Here is a 24,739-nt window from a genome sequence, read left to right as displayed (position 1 = left end):
GATACACACACATATACACACACATAGAAACACAGATACACACAGATATACATATACACACATATACACACATATATATGCACACACATATACACACATATACACACAAATACACACATACACATACACATACACAATACACATACACACATTCACACAAACACACATACACATACATGTATACACACAAATACATACACATACACACATATACATATATACAAATACACACACATACATATACATGTATACACATACACACATATATTTTCATATGTGGGATGCATCCAAATGGAGCTAAGAGGAGGTTTTCTAGCAGTCAAGCTTACATTAGAGAATAATCATCTCAAATTGGCATTGTAATCTTCCAATTAAGAATTTAAAAAGAGAGCAAATTAAACATAAAACAAGCAGAAGAAAAAAGATAAAAGTGATAATGAAATTGAAAACACTAAAATAGAGAAAAAACACTGAAACCTAAAACTGGTTCTTGGAAAACATCAATAAAATTGATAAGCCAGATACCAACAGCATGAATGATCCTAGGGACATGAAAAGAATAAGGAGCCCAGGTGGGTCACAGCTGTAATCCCAGCACTTTGGGAGGCCGAGACTGGAGATTGCTTCAGGCCAGGAGCTTGAGACCAGCCTGGGCAACACAGCAAGATCCCATCTCCCTTTTTTAAAAAGAATGATTAAAAATATTATGAACGACTTAATGCCAGTACATTCAACATATATTCAACAACAAATAAACACAAACTACTGAAGTTCATGCAAAGAAATAGATGACTCAAGTAGTCCTGTATCTATTAAATAAACTGAATTTGTAACGAAAAACCTTACAAAGAAACTCCAGTCCTAGATATCTTTGCTGGTGAATTCTACCAAAGAAAGAAATTTTTTAAAAATGCAGATCATAGTAAACACTTCCCATTTCATTTTATGAAGCCAGTATTACAACAAGAGCAGCCAAAGATATTACAAAAACACTACAGACCATTATCTTTCATGAACACAGACACAAAAATTATCAAAGTTTCAGCAAACACAGTCGAATCATCTGTTAGGTGGGCCTTAATGTATTACTATCACTGTCAATCAAGCTCAATCACTATCAAGCAGGCCCTTTCCTAGGAATGTAGAATTGTTTTCACATTTAAAGTTCATGATATAGAATAGAATATAGGAGAAAAAATATGATCAGTTGCAAAAAGAATGACAACATTTAACCCTCAATCAAAATTCTCAACAAACTTGAAATGAGAGGAAGTTTCCTAGAAATAGAACTTGCCTGGAAAGCAGCTTCCATCATGTTTGATGGTGAAACAGGTGTTCTCCACAGGATGGCAGGCAAGCCAAGGGTGTCTATTCCCACCACTGCTATACAGCATTCACTACAAGTTCTAGCCAGGGCAAAGACCATTGGTAGGAAATAAAAACTATGCTGATTGAAAAGAAGAAGTAGGCTGGGCAGGTGGCTCACACCTGTTATCCTAACACTTTGGGAGGCCAAGGCAGGAGGATCACTTGAGGTCAGGAGTTTGAGACCAGCCTGGCCAACATGGTGAAACCCCGTCTCTATCAAAAAATACAAAAATTAGCTGGGCCTGGTGGCGCGCACCTGTAATCCCAGCTACTCAGGAGGCTGAGGCAGGAGAATCACTTGACCTGGGAAAGCAGAGGCTGCAGCAATCTGAGATCACACCACTGCACTTCAGCCTGGACAACAGAGTGAGACCCTGTCTCAAAAAATAAAAGAAAAAGAAGGCCGGGCACGACGGCTCATGCCTGTAATCCCAGCACTTTGGGAGGCCGAGGCAGGTGGATCACCTGAGGTCAGGAGTTCAAGACCAGTCTGGCCAACATGATAAAACCTGTCTCTATTAAAAATACAAAAAAAAAAAAAAATTACCTGGGCTTGGTGGTGGGTGCCTGTAATCCCAGCTACTCAGGAGGCTGAGGCAAGAGAATCACTTGAGCCCAAGAGGCAGAGGTTGCAGTGAGCTGAGATCGTGTCCCCACACTCCAGCCTGGGCGACAGAGGGACACTCCATCTCAAAAAAGAAAAAGAAAAAGAAGTAAAACTATTTGCAGATGACATGATTCTGTAAAACATCCTGCTGAGGCAGAAGGAGCACTTGAGGCCAGGAGTCCAAGACTCCAGTGGGCTATGATCGCACCTGTGAATAGCACCTGCACTCCAGCTTGGGCCACAGAGTGAGACCTTATCTCCAAAAAACAAAATAAAAAATAAAAATCCTAAGTGCTTTACAAAACACAAAAGCTACTACAGTTAATAAGTGTGTTTACAAAAGTCAATATACAGAAAGGAATAGTATTTCTCTAAACTATAATAGCGATGAACAATTGGAAAATGAAATTTTAAAATATGAACAATAGTATCAAAAACATGAAATACTTTAAGGATAAATTTAGCAAAATATGTACAAAAACTGTACATTGAACACTATAAAACATTACTGAAAGGAAGATTTAAATAAATAAGAAGACAATATTATTCAGAAGCCAAATTGATCAACAAATTCAAAGCAATCCCAATTAAAATCCCAGCAGGCATTTTTGGTAGAAATTCATACACCATTTCAATAATTTACATGGAATTGTAAAAGGGACTCAGAATGGCCAAAATTATTTTGAAAGAGAATGAAGTTGGTGAATGTAAAACCCATTGCAAAGCTATAGTAATCTAGATAGTGTGGTATTGGTTTTTAAAATTTATTATGTATTTATTTATTTTTGAGAGGCAGTTTCCCTCTTGTCCCCCAGGCTGGAGTGCAATGGCATGATCTCGGCTCACTGCAACTTCAGCCTCGAGGGTTCAAGCGATTCTCCTGCCTCAGCCTCCCGAGTAGCTGGGATTACAGGCACGTGCCACCACGCCTGGCTAATTTTTGGAATTTTAGTAGAGATGGGGTTTCCCCATGTTGGCCAGGCTGGTCTCGAGCTCCTGACCTCAGGTGATCCACCCACCTCGGCCTCCCAGAGTACTGGGTGCAGGTATGAGCCACCACACCCAGCCTGGTATTGGTTTAAAGGTAGACATGTGGGTCAATGGAACAGAATACAGTGTCCAGAAATAGACCCTCATACATGTCATCAACTGATTCTCTACAAAGGTGCTGTAACAGGTTGAACAGTGACCCCCCAAAATTCACGTCCGTCTAGAACTTCAGAACAGGACCCTATGTGCGAACAGGGTCTTGGCCGATGAGGCCATGCTGGATTCGAGTGAGCCCTAAGTCCAATCCTTATCAGGAGGAGGAAATTTGGACACTCAGACACGGGGAACCACATCGCAATGGACACAAAGTGGAGCAAAGCAGCAGCGATCGGAGGAGCCCTGAGGACCGCCGGGACCCCCAGAAGACGGGGAGGCAAGGGAGGCTTCTCCTCTAGAGGCTTCTGAGGAAGCCTGGCCTTGCCAACACCTGGGGTGTTTTTGTTTTGTTTTTTGAGACAGAGTCTCCTACTGTTGCTCAGGCTGGAGTGCAGTGGTGCAATCTCAGCTCACTGCAACCTCCGCCTCCCAGGTCCAAGAGATTCTCCTGCCTCAGAGATTACAGGCACCCGCCACCACACCCGGCTAACTTTGTATGTTAGAAGAGATGGGGTTTCGCCATGTGGGCCAGACTGGTTTCGAACTCCTGATCTGAGGTGATCCACCACCTCGGCCTCCCAAAGCGCTGGGATTACAGGCATGAGCCACCGCGCCTGGCCCGTATTACTTGTTTAAAGTTTTCAGTCCATAAAAATTAAGCACACACACAAAACGTTTTCCCAAATCTCCCATAGCACTGAGAAAACAAAACAGCAAAACTAGTCACTTTTACTTGGTAGGCAGGTGTTAGGTTTAGCACACAGCTTCCAAGGTAGAGTCAACATCTGTTATACAAATATATTTTTCTGGTAAAAGTATGGTCATAGTGTTCTGGGAAACCACTGGTGAAACTCCACATTTTAAAGTCTAGAGCTCTCCTAACCCTTTTGGTGGAAGAATTTTTTTTTTTTTTTTTTTTTTTTTTTTTTTTTTTTTTTTTTTTGAGACGGAGTCTCGCTCTGTCACCCAGGCTGGAGTGCAGTGGCCGGATCTCAGCTCACTGCAAGCTCCGCCTCCCGGGTTCACGCCATTCTCCTGCCTCAGCCTCCCGAGTAGCTGGGACTACAGGCGCTGCCACCTCGCCCGGCTAGTTTTTTGTATTTTTTGTATTTTTTAGTAGAGACGGGGTTTCACCGTGGTAGCCAGGATGGTCTCGATTTCCTGACCTCGTGATCCGCCCGTCTCGGCCTCCCAAAGTGCTGGGATTACAGGCTTGAGCCACCGCGCCCGGCCGGTGGAAGAATTTTTATCCCTTTCTCAAATATTACATGAACGTTGGTTATTGTCTATTGTCCTCAGGTAAATCACACTACGTTGGTGTGTGCATTTTCCCCAGACACATGAAATAAATTATACAGATGTATATATTGTAATACATGGAATATGTAATGCTTAGTGCTTTACCATTGCTATTAGAGAGTAGGAAGAAATACACGCTTTGAAACAGCCTCAAATGAGAGAACTATTGCAGTCGATGGCTGCAGCCCAGATGGGCAAAGGAGCCAGACCACATCCCCTCTCTTTCAGCAACTGTGGGCACAAACATCTCTATTTTAACTTAACAAAGGGGTGTGTGTGTGTGTGGAACCACTGGAAAAAGTAGAAAAAGCGGAGACGTCACCAGAGAGGACTAAAATGTGTGTGGCTATATTGTGATGTTATGGTTTGAGTTAACGAATAAAGTAGTCGAAAATGCTTTGACTGGTTTCTGTGCCTTGACATTTTTATCTAATTGCTTAATTTTAAAGACCTGGCCCATGTTTTGGCAAGGCTGTAAAGTCCGCAATTTCATGGCCCATGGGGATTAGCTCGTTCAGGATGTACCCGATGTGATCCACGAAGGTAAATGATCAGTGTTTTCCAAATCCACAAATCCCTTAGTTTTCAGTTTCACTCCACCTGTTCTAAGCCAGCATCTGAGTTGTATTTGAAGCAGGTCAAATGGTATGAATTGAGGTGGGATTTTTGAAAGCCAGGATATTTATTTGGATTTAAGAGGACTGAGAAAGTAGGGAAGAGGAACTCTGCATGCCACTGACTGTGCTGAACATGCCACCTGTCGTCTTTCCAGAGAGATGTCTTCCACGACCTTGGCAGGGGAATCCTGGACAGTGCTTGGCAAGGTTATAATGCAACCCTCCTGGCCTATGGCCAAACCGGCTCCGGGAAAAGCTATTCCACGATCGGGTTTGGTGCAAACAAGGGTATTATTCCAACTGTGTGTGAGGAGCTCTTTCAAGCAATTGAGAACCAGGGGAGAAATCAAGAACACCAGGTACGTATTCTCGAATCCCTTCTCGAAGGGATTGTATTTTTTCATTCCGAACCCCTTCCCCAAATGGAAGTTCTCAGCATCTCTATTTTAGGATAATGTTTGTTTTTCATACCAAAATGTTTATATGATTACAAAATCATGTTGCAGCTAAATAAGATGTTGGATTTTTCTGCTTATATGGAGGCAAATCCAAGGAAAGTCACTCTGGTGTAATATTCTAGAGTCAGACATCTTAATTGCTAACACTAACAAGGGATTATTATTGGATATTATTATCTGGTTTATAAAACAAAACCTTAGCCGACTCACGTCTGTGGCTGCCTTTGCCACTCTCTTCTGCCAAGGTTGTGGCTCTATTCTAGTCTTAATCAACGTGTTTTTAGTGCTGAAGAATATTACTTTGTTTTTAAATTGTTTTTTACACAGAGCATAGCCTTTTACTTGCTCTAGCACACGAGACCCAAGACCAAATTTTAGATTCACTGAACGTTGGTATTTTCCAGATAGAGTGTACCATTAACATAATTAGCTTTAAAACATGACAGGAGAATGTCAACAAATGCTTGTAAGCATAGTTCATGGTTCTGCTTTCCTAAAATGGTAGCACCATTTAAGCTGGTGTTATGAAAATACAATACTGCATTATTTTTTATCTTATTTTTCTGATGTTAATGGTAACATGTTCAAGTTAGAGAATTTTATATTTATAATATCACCTAACTACCGCTAACATTTCAGTACCTTTCTAATATTTATTCATTTAGATTTATATATTTTGTAGAGATGGGGTCTTGCTATGTTGCCCCGGCTGGTCTCAAATTCCTGACCTCAAGCAATCCCTCCTCCTTGTCCTCCTAAAGCTCTGGGATTACAGACAGGAGCCACTGTGCCCAGCCTCTAATTTTTAATTCAAATATTTTCAAAGGAATACAAGTCCAGTTTAAAACCTCAAATAGCCAAGAGAAAGAACATGTCCACACAAAAACTCGTACATGAATTTTCCATGGCAGCATATTTATAATAGCCACGAAGAGGAAGCAGCCCAACACCCATCCACCGATGAACGGTTGAATAAAACGTGGTCTATCCTTACAACGGGCAATTCAGCCTTAAAAAGAATGAAATTCTTTTTTTTTTTTTTTTTTTTTTTTTGAGACGGAGTCTCGCTCAGTCGCCCAGGCTGGAGTGCAGTGGCCGGATCTCAGCTCACTGCAAGCTCCGCCTCCCGGGTTCACGCCATTCTCCTGCCTCAGCCTCCCGAGTGGCTGGGACTACAGGCACCTGCCACCGCGCCCGGCTAGTTTTTTGTATTTTTTTAGTAGAGACGGGGTTTCACCGGGTTAGCCAAGATGGTCTCGATCTCTTGACCTCGTGATCCACCTGCCTTGGCCTCCCCAAGTGCTGGGATTACAGGCGTGAGCCACCGCGCCCGGCCAAAAAGGAATCAAATTCTAACAGATTACAACGTGGACAAACCTTGAACGTGTCATTCTAAGTACAAGAAGCCAGAGACAAAAGACCACACACTGTATGACTCCATTTGAAGGAAACTTCCAGGATAAGAAAATCTAGAGATAGAAAAGAAATTGGCAGCTGCCTTGGGCTGGATGTTGTGGGGAGGGGAGGGGAGAAGGTAGAGAAAGGGGAGTAACAGTTTTGTCAGTAAACAAAATATTCTAAATTTAGGTTGTTGACAGTTTCACAGCTCTGTGAGTATACTAAAAACCATTGCGTGGAAAGCTGGTGAATTATACGGTATGTGAATTATATCTCAATTCAGCTGTCAAACTTCAAATTGTTCTGAAAGGCTTTAATGGAAACCACCAGTCTCCCGCCCATCCTTTCCCCTTTCCCGGTATTCTCGTTACTTTCTTCAATCTTTTCACTGTTTGCCCTGGTAGCCATCTCCACATTTTAAAATAATGTTGGTTTTTCTTTTCTGCAAAAGCAATTCTGGACACTATCTACTGTCTTCCCACCGCGGCAGAAGAAAATTTAACTCAGACACACCAATGTCCCCAACCACAGTACGTTCCCCCCACATACTCCCCAGCCACAGTACCTTCCCCCTTCACATACTCCCCAACCACAGTACGTTCCCCCCACATACTCCCCAGCCACAGTACGTTCCACCCACATACTCCCCAGCCACAGTACCTTCCCCCTTCACATATTCCCCAACCACAGTACGTTCCCCCCACATACTCCCCAGCCACAGTACCTTCCCCCCACATACTCCCCAGCCACAGTACCTTCCCCCCACATACTCCCCAGCCACAGTACCTTCCCCCCACATACTCCCCAGCCACAGTACCTTCCCCCCACATACTCCCCAGCCACAGTACCTTCCCCCCACATACTCCCCAGCCACAGTACCTTCCCCCCACATACTCCCCAGCCACAGTACCTTCCCCCCACATACTCCCCAGCCACAGTACCTTCCACCCACATACTCCCCAGCCACAGTACCGTTCCCTCCACATACTCCCCAGCCACAGTACCTTCCCCCCACATACTCCCCAGTCACAGTACCTTCCCCCCCCACACTCCCCAGTCACAGTACCTTCCCCCCCCACATACTCCCCAGCCACGGTACCTTCCCCCCACATACTCCCCAGCCACAGTACCTTCCCCCCACATACTCCCCAGCCACAGTAACTTCCCCCCACATACTCCCCAGCCACGGTACCTTCCCCCCACATACTCCCCAGCCACCGTACCTTGCCCCCACATACTCCCCAGCCACGGTACCTTCCCCCCACATACTCCCCAGCCACGGTACCTTCCCCCCACATACTCCCCAGCCACCGTACCTTCCCCCCACATACTCCCCAGCCACCGTACCTTCCCCCCACATACTCCCCAGCCACGGTACCTTGCCCCCACATACTCCCCAGCCACGGTACCTTCCCCCCACATACTCCCCAGCCACGGTACCTTCCCCCCACATACTCCCCAGCCACGGTACCTTCCCCCGCTACATACTCCCCAGCCACGGTACCTTCCCCCCACATACTCCCCAGCCACGGTACCTTCCCCCACATACTCCCCAGCCATGATACCTTCCCCCCACATACTCCCCAGCCACAGTACCTTCCACCCACATACTCCCCAGCCACAGTACGTTCCCCCCACATACTCCCCAGCCACAGTACCTTCCCCCCACATACTCCCCAGCCACAGTACCTTCCCCCCCCACACTCCCCAGTCACAGTACCTTCCCCCCCCACACTCCCCAGTCACAGTACCTTCCCCCCCCACGTACTCCCCAGCCACGGTACCTTCCCCCCACATACTCCCCAGCCACGGTACCTTCCCCCCACATACTCCCCAGCCACGGTACCTTCCCCCCACATACCCCCCAGCCACGGTACCTTCCCCCCACATACTCCCCAGCCACGGTACCTTGCCCCCACATACTCCCCAGCCACGGTACCTTCCCCCCACATACTCCCCAGCCACGGTACCTTCCCCCCACATACTCCCCAGCCACGGTACCTTCCCCCCACATACTCCCCAGCCACGGTACCTTCCCCCCACATACTCCCCAGCCACGGTACCTTGCCCCCACATACTCCCCAGCCACGGTACCTTCCCCCGCTACATACTCCCCAGCCACGGTACCTTTCCCCCACATACTCCCCAGCCACAGTACCTTCCCCCCACATACTCCCCAGCCACGGTACCTTCCCCCCACATACTCCCCAGCCACGGTACCTTCCCCCACATACTCCCCAGCCACGGTACCTTCCCCCCACATACTCCCCAGCCACGGTACCTTCCCCCTACATACTCCCCAGCCACGGTACCTTGCCCCCACATACTCCCCAGCCACGGTACCTTCCCCCCACATACTCCCCAGCCACGGTACCTTCCCCCCACATACTCCCCAGCCATGGTAACTTCCCCCCACATACTCCCCAGCCACGGTACCTTCCCCCCACATACTCCCCAGCCACAGTACCTTCCCCCCATATACTCCCCAGCCACAGTACGTTCCCCCCACATACTCCCCAGCCACAGTACCTTTCCCCCACATACTCCCCAACTACAATATGTCCCCCTGCCATACTCCCTACATTTAGGACAATGCTTATTATAACATTTGGTTAAATCAATAATTGTTAACATCTTAGTATTTTTTCTTAACAGTGTCTGCCTCAGAATTTAATTATGAACATTTTAACTGCACAAGTGTTGTTCACTGCTGCACCAAATACCGCATACATCCTTTCCACATTTTATTTTTCTTGGAATTTTTAATTGCCATTTTAATTATGTTTACTTTTCTATAAATCTAAGTGCTCCAAATCACTGTCACATACCTACTGACAATCTTTTCCACACACTCCAACGTGCTGGTACCATGATATTTGGGGTCTCCTTCAGCAGGAGTCCTCAGTTCTCCTGTTACAATTGTGTTAATTGTCTCAGCACAATTTGGAGCACTGTCGCTGCAGGGCTACTCCACACTGTCATTCTGGAACTGGACTCCAACCTTCACCTTCGTTGGCTCCCCTGACTCCTGGACCCAATGTATTCTTCTTTTTTCATTTACTCTCTTTTTGCTGCAAGTGCTTCAGAAAAGGCGCATCCAGAGTACATTTTTCTTTTCATCCTTTGCACAACTGAAAATATCTTTTCCTACCTCCACACTTGACTGACATTTACCTGGAATAGAAATCTCTGAGAATATTGAAGGCCTCTAGTGTTACAGCTGAGAAGTCGGCTACCATCCATTCTGGTCGCCAGTTCTCTGTGTGCAACCATTTTTGACGGTCAGTTTCTCTCTCGCAGCCTTCAGGGTCTTCTCATTATCCTTGATGTTCTGACATCTTAATGAGTCTTTTTTCATTTATCATGCACACTTGGTGGACCTTTTTCAATTTGGAGATTCCTGTCCTTCAGTTCTGAAAAACTTTTCTTACAATATTTCTTATTTTATCTCCTGTATTTCTTGTTTTCCCTTTCTGAAATTCCTACTAATTGGATTTTGGGCCTCTTGTACTAATGTTCTAATTTTATTATCTTTTACAAACCTATCTTCTATTTCTTGGTCTTTTCTTTCTTAAAAGAGATGGAGTCTCACTCTGTTGCCCAGGCTTGTCTTGAACTCCTGGGCTCAAGGGATCCTCCTCCTGGCATCAGTCTCTCAAGTAGCTGGAATTCCAAGTGTGAGCCACCACTGGTTTTTTATTCTGCATTCTAGAAGATTCCCTTAATGTTATTATAACTCTCCTGCATTTTTATTTTGGCTATCATTCATAAATTTAATTTACAGGCACTTTCTTTTATTCTCTGGTTGTTCTTTTAAATAAAATCCTCTTTTTTTCCACGGGTATAATTCTTTCTTTGAGGCTATTACTTCTACGGCTTTAAAAAATATTTCTAAGCTGAGCATGGTGACTTGTGCCTGTAATCCCAGGACTTTGAGAGGACGAGGAGGGGAGCCTATCACTTGAGGCCAGGAGTTCAAGACCAGCCTGAGCAAGATGGAAAAATCCCGCCTCTACTAAAAGTACAAAAGTTGGCTGGGCGTGGTGGCATGATCCTATAGTCCCAGCTACTCGGGAGGCTGAGGCAGGAGAATTGCTTGAGCCCAGCGGTTGAGGCTACAGTGAGCTGAGATCATACCACTACATTTCCAGCCTGGGCGACAGCAGAACCTTGTCTTAAAAAAAAAAAAAAAAGGGCCGGGCGCGGTGGCTCAAGCCTGTAATCCCAGCACTTTGGGAGGCCGAGATGGGCGGATCACGAGGTCAGGAGATCGAGACCATCCTGGCTAACACGGTGAAACCCCGTCTCTACTAAAAACACAAAAAAAAACTAGCCGGGCGAAGTGGCGGGCGCCTGTAGTCCCAGCTACTCGGGAGGCTGAGGCAGGAGAATGGCGTAAACCCGGGAGGCGGAGCTTGCAGTGAGCTGAGATCCGGCCACTGCACTCCAGCCCGGGCGACAGAGCAAGACTCCGTCTCAAAAAAAAAAAAAAAAAAAAAAAAATGCTGGTGGCTTACACCTGTAATCCCAGCACTTTATGGGAGGCCGAGGCAGGTGAATCACAAGGTCAGGAGTTCGAGACCAGCCTGGCCAACATGGTGAAACCCCGTCTCTACTAAAAATACAAAAAAATTAGCTGGGCATGGTGGTGGGCGCCTGTAATCCCAGCTACTTGGGAGACTGAGACAGCAGAATCGCTTGAACCTGGGAGGCAGAGGTTGCAGTGAGCCAAGATTGCGCCACTGCAGTCTAGCCCGGGTGACAGTGCAAGACTCTGCCTCAAAAAAAAAAAAAAAAAAAAAAAAGAAAAGAAAGAAGAAAACATTGCCTTTTACTCTCTCAGTCTGTTTTCTGAGTTCCTTCTTTCTACTTGTTTGTTTTAACCCCTCTCTCTATATTGCAGGCTTTCTCTGTCTGCTAATCCTTGGCCCTTTGTTCATTTTTAAACATGAGACACCCTTACATGGATATATTACATATGGAAAATAAAAATAAAAAACATGAGACATACAGAAGCTAACAGGAAGCTCTGTGGCTGCAAGGCCTGACTAGCAAGACTTACTGCGGGGTGACTAACAGACAAGCCAGCTTTTTCTTGGGGGAGGTGGGAAAATGCCAGTACTCGAGGCCTTTGCTCTAGACTAGAGCTGTCCAGAGTCCCCCAGTCCTGCTTAAGAGGTGCGAGCTTGGCTAGCAGGAGTCCGAAAGCTTGGGCGGGTGGAGACCAGTCTCTCCACATATGTTCAGGTTGGGAGCTTTGCTTTATTTAGCATCAGCTTTTTTCCCGTTGTTCAACATTTATGTTGTTTCCCTATCACTTCTCTGCCCCCAAAATAACTGTTTTAAGAGAATATTTACTTTGTGTGCTCTTCTCCATACAGGTTACGTTCAGTATGCTGGAAATTTACAATGAACAGGTAATAGAGATGTTTCTGACATGCAAATCTGGGTGACTCTGCAGCTCAGCAAACCTGTGGGACGCATGGTCACCTGTCCTGCCCGTAAACTCTGGCCTGGCCTCAACCGCCCAGCCCCACCTACCTCTCCAACTTCATCAACGTCCCCTTCTCTTCACACAAGAAACGTTCCTCCTTTCCAGAGCATGTTCTCCTTTCTCGCATCTATCCTTTCTCTGCCTAGAGCACCGATTCTGCTTTCTCTGTCCTTAAAGAAACCACTAAACTTGAAGATCCAGCTCAAGGTCAGCACCTTGCTCTGTCTGAGGCAGGTAGCTTCAGCCGGCATGACACTGTACAGGGACTGGCAAACTTTACCCGCCGAGGGCCAGGTAGTCAATAGTTCAGGCTTTGGGGGCCACACTGTCCCTGCTGCAGGCACTCAACTCTGCTGTCATAGTTCAACAGAAGCCGTAGACAAGACGTGAGAAGGCGCAACTGACTGTGTATCAATGAAACTTTACTTATAGACACTAAATTTGAATGTTACATCATTTTCATATGTCACAAAATAGTATTTTTGTTTCAGCCATTTAAAAACGTGATAAACACTCAGAGCTCAAGGGTCAAAAGCAGGCGGTGGGCTGAATTCGGCTCACAGGCTGTCGTTCCCCAGCTCCTGGAGAGTCGGAAGAGGATGGTTTCAAAGCCCAGCTCTCCTGTTTACTAGCTGTGTGACTTTGGAAACTCATCTTATCTCAGAGCTCAGTTTGCATTTTCATAAGGAGAATTTAAAATAAGACACTACATCTGAAGATGTACTAAATTTTTAAATGTCTAACACAGTGCCTATCCAAAGCTAGATCTTCAGCATTTTTTTCATTCTACCCTTTCTCCTTGCACTTATTACACTGTACTGTAAAATTTTATTTACATAGTTGTATGTGATTTCCAAATAATGATTTCCTTTTGAATACTTTTTCATCCGCAGGACTTATGCAGTATTTAGTCTAGAATGGGTGCTTCCTAGATGCTTGCTGAGTGGATACATTGGCAAATGCACCTGTAACTGTAGGTTTCTTACGGTCAGAGGCCATGTGCTAATAGTTTTAGTGGAACCCCAGAAACTACCCAAACCCTGGACCTTTCTCCCTTTACTACTGGCTTCTTACGGGGAAGAATGGGGGGAGGGGGACATCTTACCATGGTCCCCCTACTGACAGCCACTCATGATGATAATCTCTCTGGAATTCTGTTCCTTATCTCTAAGTAAGAGAATCGGGGCCGGGTGCGATGGCTCACGCCTGTAATCCCAGCACTTTGGGAGGCTGAGGCAGGCAGATCACGAGGTCAGGAGATCGAGACCATCCTGGTTAACACGGCGAAACCCTGTCTCTACTAAAAAATACCAAAAATTAGCCGGGCGTGGTGGCGGGCGCCTGTAGTCCCAGGAGGCTACTCAGGAGGCTGAGGCAGGAGAATGGCATGAACCTGGGAGGCGGAGCTTGCGGTGAGCCGAGATTGCACCACTGCGCTCCAGCCTGGGTGACAGAGCAAGACTCCGTCTCAAAAAAACAACAACAAAAGCAGAGAATTGGGCATCCTAAGTTTCACTCTTGTCTGTGTGAAGAGACCACCAAACAGGCTTTGTGTGGGCAACAAGGCTGTTTATTTCACCTGGGTGCAGGCGGGCTGAGTCCGAAAAGAGTCAGTGAAGGGAGATAAGGGTGGGGCCGTTTTATAGGATTTGGGTGGTAGTGGAAAATTATAGTCAAAGGGGGTTGTTCTCTGGCTGGCAGGAGTAGGGGTCACAAGGTGCTCAGTGGGGGAGCTTTTGAGCCAGGATGAGCCAGGAGAAGGAATTTCACAAGGTAATGTCACCAGTTGTGGCAGGAACAGGCCATTTTCACTGCTTTTGTGATTCTTCAGTTACTTCAGGCCATCTGGATGTGTACGTGCAGGTCACAGGGGAGATGATGGCTTAGCTTGGGCTCAGAGGCCTGACACTAAGATCCTTTTCAAGCCTCGTTTTTCCGTCAGTTCTTTCAGCAGTCAATTAAATAAGGTCTGTTAAATATCCTTAATGTTTTAGACAGAATGCTAGACTCTGAGGATGAATAAAACCTAAGACATGATTCCCGCCCTGGAGCAGCTTAGTGGAGGATGCAACACCCACTGCAGCAAGTAACACGATGCTATGTGTGCACACGAGCGAGCGGCACCCAGGCGGAGGCTTGGAAGCAGGGGTGGAGCTAATACCACCACGGTGTTCCCTGCCGTCCGCAGAGGAGTGAGGCTGGGCCTTGAAAGAGGGTTATGAGTTTGGTGAGGCAGAGAAGTGAGGGTGCAAGGTGCAAATAGAAATAGTGGCACTTCCGGAAGCAGGATGGGTATTTTAAATCCATTAACACATGAAAGTTAGCATTTACGGGTCGGGCAAGTGCCCTGTGTGGCGGGAGTGGGTATGAGGCTGCTGAGGGTAGGGGGAGCATCCGGGGATGAAGTCAAAGATTGTTGCCAAGAAGGAAAGTCCTTCAATGAGCAGGCAACGGAGAACCAAGCAAGGCTTCCAAACGGGGGAGTAAAATAATCAGATCGGGGTTTTAGGTATTTCTCCAGCGGGAGAGTGAAGCCGGACTTGAAGGAGTGCCAGACAGAGCAGAGCAGGAGTTAGGAGGCTCTCGATGGCCCAGGTCAGGGACAAGGTTGTGGTGATCTTTTTTCTCTTTCTTTCCTTTTTGAAACAAGGTCTCTGTCTGTTGCCCAGGCTGGAGTACAGTGGCACGATCATAACTCACTGTAACCTTAAACTCCTGGGCTCGAGTGATCCTCCTACCTCAGCTTCCAAGCAGCTGGAGCTACAGGCGCACACTACCATGCCCAGCTAATTAAAAAAAAAAAAAAAATTGTGGAGACAGGGTGTCACTATGTTGCCCAGGCTGGTCTCGAACTCCTCAGGTAATCTTCCTGCCTCGGCCTCCCAAAGGATTACCGGCAGGAGCCACCGCACCTGGCCCATCGTCACTCTTGTCTCCAGGTATAACTTGAGGGTCCTGCTGCCAGCATCTGTCCCTGTCAGTCCCTGTACTTCCATCCAGATACTTACTTGCCTTTTTTCTGATAAGCCTGATTCAGTCATGTCTTCAGTCTGAGATGCCACTTCCTGTCGTTTCTATCATGGGGGAAATTACAGAAAGGCTTCCTAGCTAAGGCAGAAGTTGTCCCCATTTTGATGTTTTATCTCCGGCACCTTATGTCTGTCATCCTAATTTTGCTTCCCGTAAACTTCAATCTGCGATCTTGCCTGGACTCTAGGACTTAAAGCCACAGACGCTCGAGCTCGGGGAGAACTTAGAGATCATTTAATCTGTCCTTCTAGAAGGAGAACACCGGTAATGTCAGAGACTTTCCAAAGGTCTCACATGTTGGAGGCAGAACCAGGACTAAGAAGCCAGGTCTGATTCTCAGTCCGGGTCGCTCTGCACCACGTAACACAGGCTGCTCCGGCTCGACTGGGACACAGCGTGACTCTGCTTTGCCTTCTCAGCAGTGGCTGTTTTGAGAGCAAGGGGACATGGGAATTTCCCTAAGGCCCTGGTGTAAGCATCATCACACAAACCTCCCATAATAAAATCCAAAGAATTACCCAGATTTTCTGGTTTGGTTAGGCTGTTGCAAATACTGGGGTTTTGTTTTTTTGAGATGGAGTCTCTTCTGTCACCCAGGCTGGAGTGCAGTGGTGTATTCTCAGCTCACTGCAATCTCTGCCTCCCGGGTTCACGTGATTCTCCTGCCGCAGCCTCCTGAGTAGCTGGGACTACAAGTGTCCGCCAACATGCCCAGCTAATTTGTTTTGTATTTTTAGTAGAGACGAGGTTTCACCATCTTGGCCAGACCGGTCTTGAACTCCTGACCTCTAATGATCCACCAGCCTCAGCCTCCCAAAGTGCTGGGATTATAGGCGTGAGCCACCATGCCTGGCCACAAATACTGTTGAGACTAAGTTTCCCTTGGAAGTAGAGGTCTCAGTAGGTAGTGGTATTTGTTGTGCCATGACTTAACCTAGGCAGAACGTGTCTTCTGCGCATATTAGGTACTTTGAACATTACTAACTTCCAATTATTTTTATTATTTATCACTGTTCTTAGTAAAGTAAGACTTCATTACTTTGTAATACAGAATTTAGAAAGAGGCTATGGTGGTTTATTTTTATATTATCTGCAAAGGAGTTGCTAAAGAAACAGGGTTAATGAGATTGCTAGGAGAATATTTGTGTTAATAAGAGAACAATGTGTTCAAGTGCAAAAACTTCAGAAGCACCTATTTATAGACAGACCGCTGTGGATACTACTCACACACCTCATCGTGCTGCAAAGGCAGCTTCCCGGCCCCCGGAGCAGTGAACTCAGCGTCAGGTGTAAGCCCAGCTCCAGCTGTGCTGTGCAGCAATGCTCATCGCACATGCGCTGTGTCAGGAACTGTGAGGATCCACTGGTAAAAAGACACCCACCCTCAGGGAACTCAGTCTGGTTGGAGTGGTCTAGGTATATACCTGACAACAATAAAACTGTATTTATAAAAGAAATTTTTTTTAACTTAAAAAGAAAAGCTGGCCAGGCACGGTGGCTCACGCCTGTAATTCCAGCACTTTGGGAGGCGGAGGCAGGCCGATCACCTGAGGTCAGGAGTTTGATACTAGCCTGGCCCACATGGTAAAACCCTGTCTCTACTAAAAATACAAGAAGTAGCCAGGCATGATGTCGCATGCCTATAACCTGAGCTACTTGGGAGGCTGAAGCAGGAGAATCGCTTGAACCGGGGAGGCGGAGGTTGCGGAGATCTGAGATCACGCCATTGCACTCCAGCCTGGGCAACCAAAGCAAAACTCTGTCTCCAGTGGAAGCATGCTTCTGACTTCACTAATTACAGCAGTCTTCCTATCCTTTTGCTTGCAATTTCCCTATTTCTTACTTTGCTGAATTATGAAATACCTACAGAAATTTATCCATTCATCCAATAACTATTATTGAGCATCTATATAGGCAGAGATGCAGAAGTGAAGTAAACAACAACCCCTGCCTTCCTGAAGTTTACATTATTTGTTCTATTTTCTATAGATAAGAGATTTACTGTCCAGAACCAAAAAACCTGGTGGGCTCAGAGTAAGGGAAGATCAACAGCTGGGCTTTTACGTGGAAGGCCTGAAGTTAGTGCCCTGTCAGAACTATGCCCAAATTGAAAGGCTGATGGAACAAGGAACAAAAATAAGGACCACAGCTTCGACCAACATGAATGCCAGCAGCAGCCGGTCCCACCTGGTCATCACCATCCAGTTCAAGCAGGTGAGAGCCAAGTGGACACCACTGTCCCCATCTCCAGAAAAGGCTGCTCTGGGAGGAAGGCTCCCCCTGGTGGGATCTCCACACAAGTCTGCCCTGCGGAAGGCTCCCCCTGCGGAAGGCTCCTCCTGGTGGGATCTCCACACAAGGCTGCTCTGCAGAAGGCTCCCCCTGCCGAAGGCTCCCCCTGGCATAATGGGTTGGTGGGTATTATAGGATCCTGCAGATTTGACCTATGGATGAAGGTGGCTCTTCAACCACAGCATATAGAGGCAGAAACAGGAAAAGGGGACATGTGTGCCCTTTTCCTGCCTCCCTCCCACCTCAATGGTCACACCCCACCCAGCCTAAGTGAGCCTATCAGAACCCCAAAGGGCCCCATAGGACTAAGAGCTGTTTTCCCTCAAGTACATTCCAGGGCTTGGAGGAATAAGCTTTGACCCCAATTTGATCAAGGAGCAAATTATGAAGGTATGAGAGTGTCTCCAAGGTTTATCCTGGAGAACTGTATCAGCAGCACATCTGTTCATTACCAAGGTGAGACCAGCATTCAGACCCACGAGCCTGAGGACAGCCAGGTACTGAAGTACCCTTTCCATGCGTGGATGCATCAGGTTTTGTTTTTTTTTTTTTTTTTGAAACGGAGTTTTGCTCTTGTTGCCCAGGCTGGAGTGCAATGGCACGATCTCGGCTCATTGCAACCTCCGCCTCCCAGGTTCAAGCGATTCTCCTGCCTCAGCCTCCCGAGTAGCTGGGATTACTGGCGTGCACCACAATGCCTGGCTAATTTTGTATTTTTAGTAGAGACGGGGTTTCACCCTGTTGGTCAGGCTGGTCTTGAACTCCCAACCTCAGGTGACCTGCCCACCTCGGCCTCCCAAAGTGCTGGGATTACAGGCATGAGCCACCGCACCCGGCCGCACCGAGTAAGTTCTTAGGAACCAAGCAGTGCATGTAGCATTCCACTGACTAGAATCTTAGATCAACTAGAGCCCACTTTGATCCTCCACACCGGTACCTCGGTGGACATCAGAGAGTGATCTCTACAGTGCCACCAGTTTGATCTAGAAATGGCTATTCACAAATCCTGGGTCAATGTTACACGTAGCTATGATCCTACCACCTCTGTCCCCTAAGTCTTAGTACCAGTAATAGAACAGTAATCCATGAAAAGAATCCCGTTCTATGCAGGAATAAGGGGAAAGCACGGGACTGTGTTCAAGTCTGGACACCTCTCTTCACCAGCTCTAGGCCTTTGGGAAATAACCTCTGAGCCTCAGTTTCCTCTTCTGTAAGATGAGACAAGACACTCTCCTTGCAGTAATGTCGGGAAGCTTGAATAAGATATTGCATTTTAAGGAACTTTGTAAACTTTTAAGTACTATTCACTTGATTTCACAATGTTAGTAAAATTCACCAACTTTATATATGGTTTGCCCTGATATTTTTTTAACTTGGTATTTTAGGGGCAAATGAAGAAATGAGCTAGGAAAAAAGGAGTGAAGAGAGTTAGCACTGTACTCTGTATATTGGGATCAGTAGTGATATTAACACCCGTTATTGTATGCCAGGCGTGTGCTAGAACCATCACCTCTATGATCTTTAACCCTCATAACATCTCAGGAATGTGTTCCTATCACTGGTTTACCACTGTGAAAGTTGAAACTCTGAAAAGATAAGTCGTTTGCACAAAGTCACGGAGCCTGCAAAGGAATCTGTAGGATCCTGAAGTACATGTTCTTTCCACATGACCACACAGTCCTGAAGAGCTACTTATTTTGCAGATTTCACAGTGTTTTATATTAAGAATTTATTGATCATAGAAATAATGGAGCGCTAATCGGTATCTAGCGTTTTACTGGAAAGGAGATTTACAGAATGGGAGGAGGACACTAAGATATTTTATTGTAAAATGTTATTGTAGGGAATGGCATTTTATGTTGCAGATTTTGTTTTTTCAGTCTGAAATACAATGAAAACAACCACTTAAGGCCAGGTGTGGTGGCTCACGCCTATAATTCCAGCACTTTGGGAGGTTGAGGTGGGTGGATCGCTTGAGGTCAGGAGTTTGAGACCGGCCTGTACAATATGGTGAAACCCCATCTCTACTAAGGATACGAAAATTAGCCGGCTCTGGTGGCAGGTGCCTGTAGTCTCAGCTACTCAGGAGGCTGAGGCAGGAGAATCACTTGAACCTGGGAGGTGGAGGTCGCAGTGAGCCAAGACCATGCCACTGCACTTCAGCCTGGGAGACTGAGAGACAGAGCAAGACTGTTTCAAAAAAAAAAAAAAAAGACCACTTTACATGTCACGGGGAGTGCCCGCCCACGCAGCCTGCCACCTCCCTAATACTGTGGCATGACCTGTGACGCTTTTCTCCAGGTTTTCCTAGACAGAGACCTCACCAAACAATCCAGCATTAATTTGGTGGACCTGGCAGGAAGTGAGAGGCAGAAATCTTCAGGATCTGAAGGAGACAGACTGAGGGAAGGATCACGCGTTAACTTAAGTTTAACCAATTTGGGAAATGTTATCAGGTAAATCATCAGTGGACCGGTATTTGTGTTATAAAAACGACCTCAGGTATGAAAAACTGGACTAACGATAACCCTTGGTACATGACCCGCTGATGTCACTGACTCATGCCTGGGTTGCCTCCATATTTTATTTTAAACCAATTACTTTATTTTTAAATAGAGTAACACTAATACAACTGCCATCCAACCCAAGAATTGTTGGTGTTCCTCTTCTATGCTCTCCTTGGAGGTAACCATCATCTTGAATTTTATGTTCTCCCCCTGCTCAGCTCTCTCTTTCCTGGTTTTATCACATGTGAATATTATTGTTCAGTAACTCTCATTCCTGAACTTTATAAAAAGGGTGAAATTCCGTTTTGTCTTCTGGAACTTTAAAAACTTTTCTCATTAAGGTATAAACTACAGTAAAGTACATAAATCCTATGTGTTCAGCACATAAGTTTTTATAGATGTATATACCTCCGTCATTATCATCCAGATCAGAGTATAACACATTTCCAAAACCCACACAGCTCTTCATACTCCCTCCCGGTTGACACTCCCACCAGAAGAAATGGACCTTTGTCATTGTGGATTAGATTTGCCTAATTGTAGTGATTTTCGTATAAATGCAATCATTTTTATGAGGTCACCAGCTTAACCATCTGGCTTCTTTCACCAAGGATTGTGTCTATGATATTAATCAAAGTTGTTTCATGTACCAGTCATTATTTTCATTGTTATGCAATATATCAATGTGTGAATATCTCATAATTTATTTATCCATTCTCCAATTGAGGGGCATTTAGCTTATTTCCAGGTTTGGGCTGTTATAAAGTTGCTGTGAATGTTTTTATACGTGTATTTTGGGGAAAATAGTCACTCATTTCTCTTGGGTATGTAGGCAGGAGTAGGACTGTGAGGACTTGCTTTTAGACTCAACGGTATTAACAATATCTATCCACGTGACGCTGTACCTAGAATGAGTTTTCCATTCTTTCACTCAACATTGTCTGTGAGATTCTTCCTCGTTGTTCCGTGGAGCAATTATTGTTTTTCATTGTTGCATAGGATTCCGCTGTGGGAATATACCACAATTTATTCATTCCCTGACTGGCATTTTGATTGTCCCCAGTTTGTTTTTTGCTATTATAAGTAGTGCTATTACGAACATTCCTGTGCAAATCATTGGGTATTAACACAGTCATGCATTGCTTAACAATGGGGATATCAGCTGGGCGCGGTGGCTCACGCCTGTAATCCCAGCACTGTGGGAGGCCAAGGCAGGTGGATCACCTGAGGTCAGGAGTTCAAGACCAGCCTAACCAACATGGAGAAACTCTGTCTCTGCTAAAAATACAAAATGAGCTGGGCATGGTGGTACAGGCCTATAATCCCAGCTACTCGGGAGGCTGAGGCAGGAGAATCACTTGAACCCGGAAGGTGGAGGTTGCAGTGAGCCGAGATGGCATCATTGTACTCCAGCCTGGGTGACAAGAGTGAAACACAGTGTCAAAACAAAACAAAACAAAAAAACGCAACAACAACAAAAAAAACAATGGCAATATGGAGGCCAACGTGAGTGGATCACTTGAGCCAAGGAAGTTGAGACCACCATGGGTAACGTGGCAAAACCTCATCTCAAAAAATTTTTTTAAATTAGCCAGACGTGGTGGTGCCTGCCTGTAATCCCAGTTACTCAGGAGGCTGAGGTGGGAGGATCACTTGAGTCCAGGAGGCAGAGGTTGCAGTGAGCTCGGATTATGCCACTGCACTCCAGGCTACTTGACACAGTGAGGCCCTGGCTCAAAACAAAACAAAACTAACAAAAATCCAGTGGGGATATGTTCTCAGAAATGCATCAGTAGGCGATTTTGTTGTGTAAACATCATAGTGTGTACTTACACAAACCTCGATGGCATTGCCTGCAGAGCACCAGGCTATTTGTTATAAAAGATTGCTCCTAGCTGTGCTTATACCGCAGTACAGCATGTAACTGGGCTGAACATCGCAGGCAACTGTAACATAACAGTAAGTACTTGTATATCTAAACATAGAAAAGATACAGTAAAAATATGGTGGTTTCATCACTGCTGTGTGTACAGTCTGTGGTTGACCACCACGTGGTTATGGGACGTGTGACTGTATTAAAGTTTGCGTATAGACAAATAACTAAAATTGTTGGGTTCTAAGGTGTATGAATACCCAATTTTGAAAGATGTTAACAGACTTTTCCAAAATAGTTGGACCAATTTAATTCCCAGTAGCAATGTATTAGATATCGGATTGATCTACATCTTTTCTAAGACTTGGTATTATCAGATTTCTTTATATTTACCAATTAAATTGGTGCAAATAAATCTTACTATGTTCTTGATGTTCCTGGTTACTAACGAGTTTAAGCATCTTGATATGCTTCTTAGCAATGTACTTCCTCTTGCAATGCCTGTGACTTTTTTTTTTTCTATCATTCTCTTGAGTTATTGCCTTTGTATTGACTTGTAGGCATTCTTTACATATTTATTATTCTTTTCTCAGGTAAATGTATTAAAAGCATCTCTCCCAGTCAGCTTGTCTTTCCACTTTAAGGTGTTTGTTGATGAGCAGAAGTTACGGTTATGGTTTATGTTTTGCATTTGTTTCCTGTTTAAGAAAATTAGAAGGCCGGGCCTGGTGGCTCAAGCCTGTAATCCCAGCACTTTGGGAGGCCGAGATGGGCGGATCACGAGGTCAAGAGATCGAGACCATCCTAGCTAACACGGTGAAACCCCGTCTCTACTAAAAATATTAAAAAATTAGCCGGGCGAGGTGGCGGCGCCTGCAGTCCCAGCTACTCAGGAGGCTGAGGCAGGAGAATGGCGTGAACCTGGGAGGCGGAGCTCCCAGGTTTCTAATTAAAAAAGAAAATTAGAGTTAGAAAGGTAACCACCTATATTACATTTAAGTTCCTATCCGTCTGGAGTTGATTTCGGTGTTTGATGTAAGATAGGCATGCTTTTCATCCTTTTTCCTTATAGATTACCAATCTTTCCAGTTCCATTTGTTGAGTAGTCCCTCCTTCCCCCAATGATCGTCTATGCCACCTCTGTCATATCAAAGTTCGATATATGCTTTTCACTTTTTTTTTTTTTTTTTGAGACAGAGTCTTGCTCTGTCACCCAGACTGGAGTGCAATGGTGCGAACTCCACTCACTACAACCTCTGCCTTCCAAGCTCAAGTGACATTCCTGCCTCAGCCTTCTGAGTCGCTGGGATTACAGTGTGCACCACCATGCCCAGCTAATTTTTGTAGCTTTTGTAGAGATGGGGTTTCACCATGTTGCCTAGGTTGGTCTTGAACTCCTGAGCTCAAGTGGTTCTCCCTCCTCGGCCTGCCAAAGTGCTGGGATTACAGGTGTGAGCCACTGTGCCCGGCCAATGTAGACTTAACTCTGTTTCTTGGCTCTTAAATCTGTGGTCAAAGTCTAAATGTAATAAATCCTCCTGGATAATACAAGAATCTTCATCCTACATGTGACAGTTACATATTTTTTTCTTTGTTATGTATTTCAATTCTATTCTTCGTTCACCCCAAAAGACATTGTCACTATTTTACACAGTGTTTATTCACGTTTATCTTTTTTAAAATGTATTCATTCTTATACCTCAGAGCTGCTATTTCAGGTCAGTTTCCTTCTGGTTGAAGTGTATTATTTAGGGTTTCCTCTAGTGATGATCTGCTGGTGGCAGTCTGTTTTTGTTAGGTTGAAATATCTTTATTTTTACCTCATTCTTTTATTTTTTTTGAGACAGGGTCTCACTCTGTCACCCAAGCTGGAGTGCAGTGGCACAATCACAGCTCACTCCAGCCTCCACACCCCAGGCTCAAGCAATCCTCCCACCTCAGCCTCCCAGGTAGTTGGAACCACAGGCACGTTCCACCATATCCAGATAATTTTTGTATTTTTTTGTAGAGACAGGGTTTCTCCACGGTGCCCAGGCTGGTCTCGAACTCCTAAGCTGAAGCTATGCTCCCGCCTTGGTCTCCCAGAGTGTTGGGATTACAAATGTGAGCCACTGCACCCAGCCACCTCATTCTTAAAAAGACATTTTTGCTGGGTATGGAATTTTAGATGGGTAGTATTTTCTTTCTGCACAGAAAGCGTTCTCCTATTGTCAACCAGTTATCTAACTGCTTTTTCTTGAAGACAATCTGTCTTTTCTCCCCTAGCTGCTTTTAAGCTTTTCTCTTTGTTTTTGGTGTTCTCTAGTTTCACTATGTTGTTGTATCTGAGTGTAAACCTATTTCTTTTCCTTCTCTTTGGAATCCCTTGGGGCCTTCATGACTTTACGGAGTAGTGAATTTTTTTTGTTTGTTTTTTTTTTTTGAGACGGAGTCTCTGCCCAGGCTGAAATGTAATGGCACAATCTCGGCTCACTGCAACCTCCACCTTCTGGGTTCAAAGGATTCTCCTGCCTCAGCCTCCTGAGTAGCTGGGACTATCAGTGTGCACCACCACACCCAGCTGTTTTTTTTGTATTTTTAGTAGAGACGGGGTTTCACCATGTGGGCCAGGCTGGTCTCGAACTCCTGACCTCGTGATCTGCCCACTTTG

At 45.5% G+C, this 24,739-nt stretch overlaps 1 protein-coding gene across 1 annotated transcript in view; it reads left to right on the top strand.

Moving 5' to 3' along the window:
* Positions 1 to 24,739, top strand: part of LOC103230917 (kinesin-like protein KIF28P) — a 70,474-nt gene that overhangs the window by 14,745 nt on the left and 30,990 nt on the right. The window contains exons 3-6 of the mRNA XM_073011409.1: positions 5,180 to 5,396; positions 12,275 to 12,310; positions 17,407 to 17,631; positions 20,011 to 20,165. Coding sequence (XP_072867510.1) covers positions 5,180 to 5,396; positions 12,275 to 12,310; positions 17,407 to 17,631; positions 20,011 to 20,165 — 633 coding nt within the window. The remainder of the gene's footprint in view (positions 1 to 5,179; positions 5,397 to 12,274; positions 12,311 to 17,406; positions 17,632 to 20,010; positions 20,166 to 24,739) is intronic.

The sequence above is a fragment of the Chlorocebus sabaeus genome, chromosome 25 (genome assembly GCF_047675955.1).
Source record: "Chlorocebus sabaeus isolate Y175 chromosome 25, mChlSab1.0.hap1, whole genome shotgun sequence".
NCBI classification, from domain to species: Eukaryota; Metazoa; Chordata; class Mammalia; order Primates; family Cercopithecidae; genus Chlorocebus; species Chlorocebus sabaeus.
The sequence above is the reverse complement of the archived record's forward strand: the minus strand, read 5'-3'. Positions and strand labels throughout refer to the sequence as shown.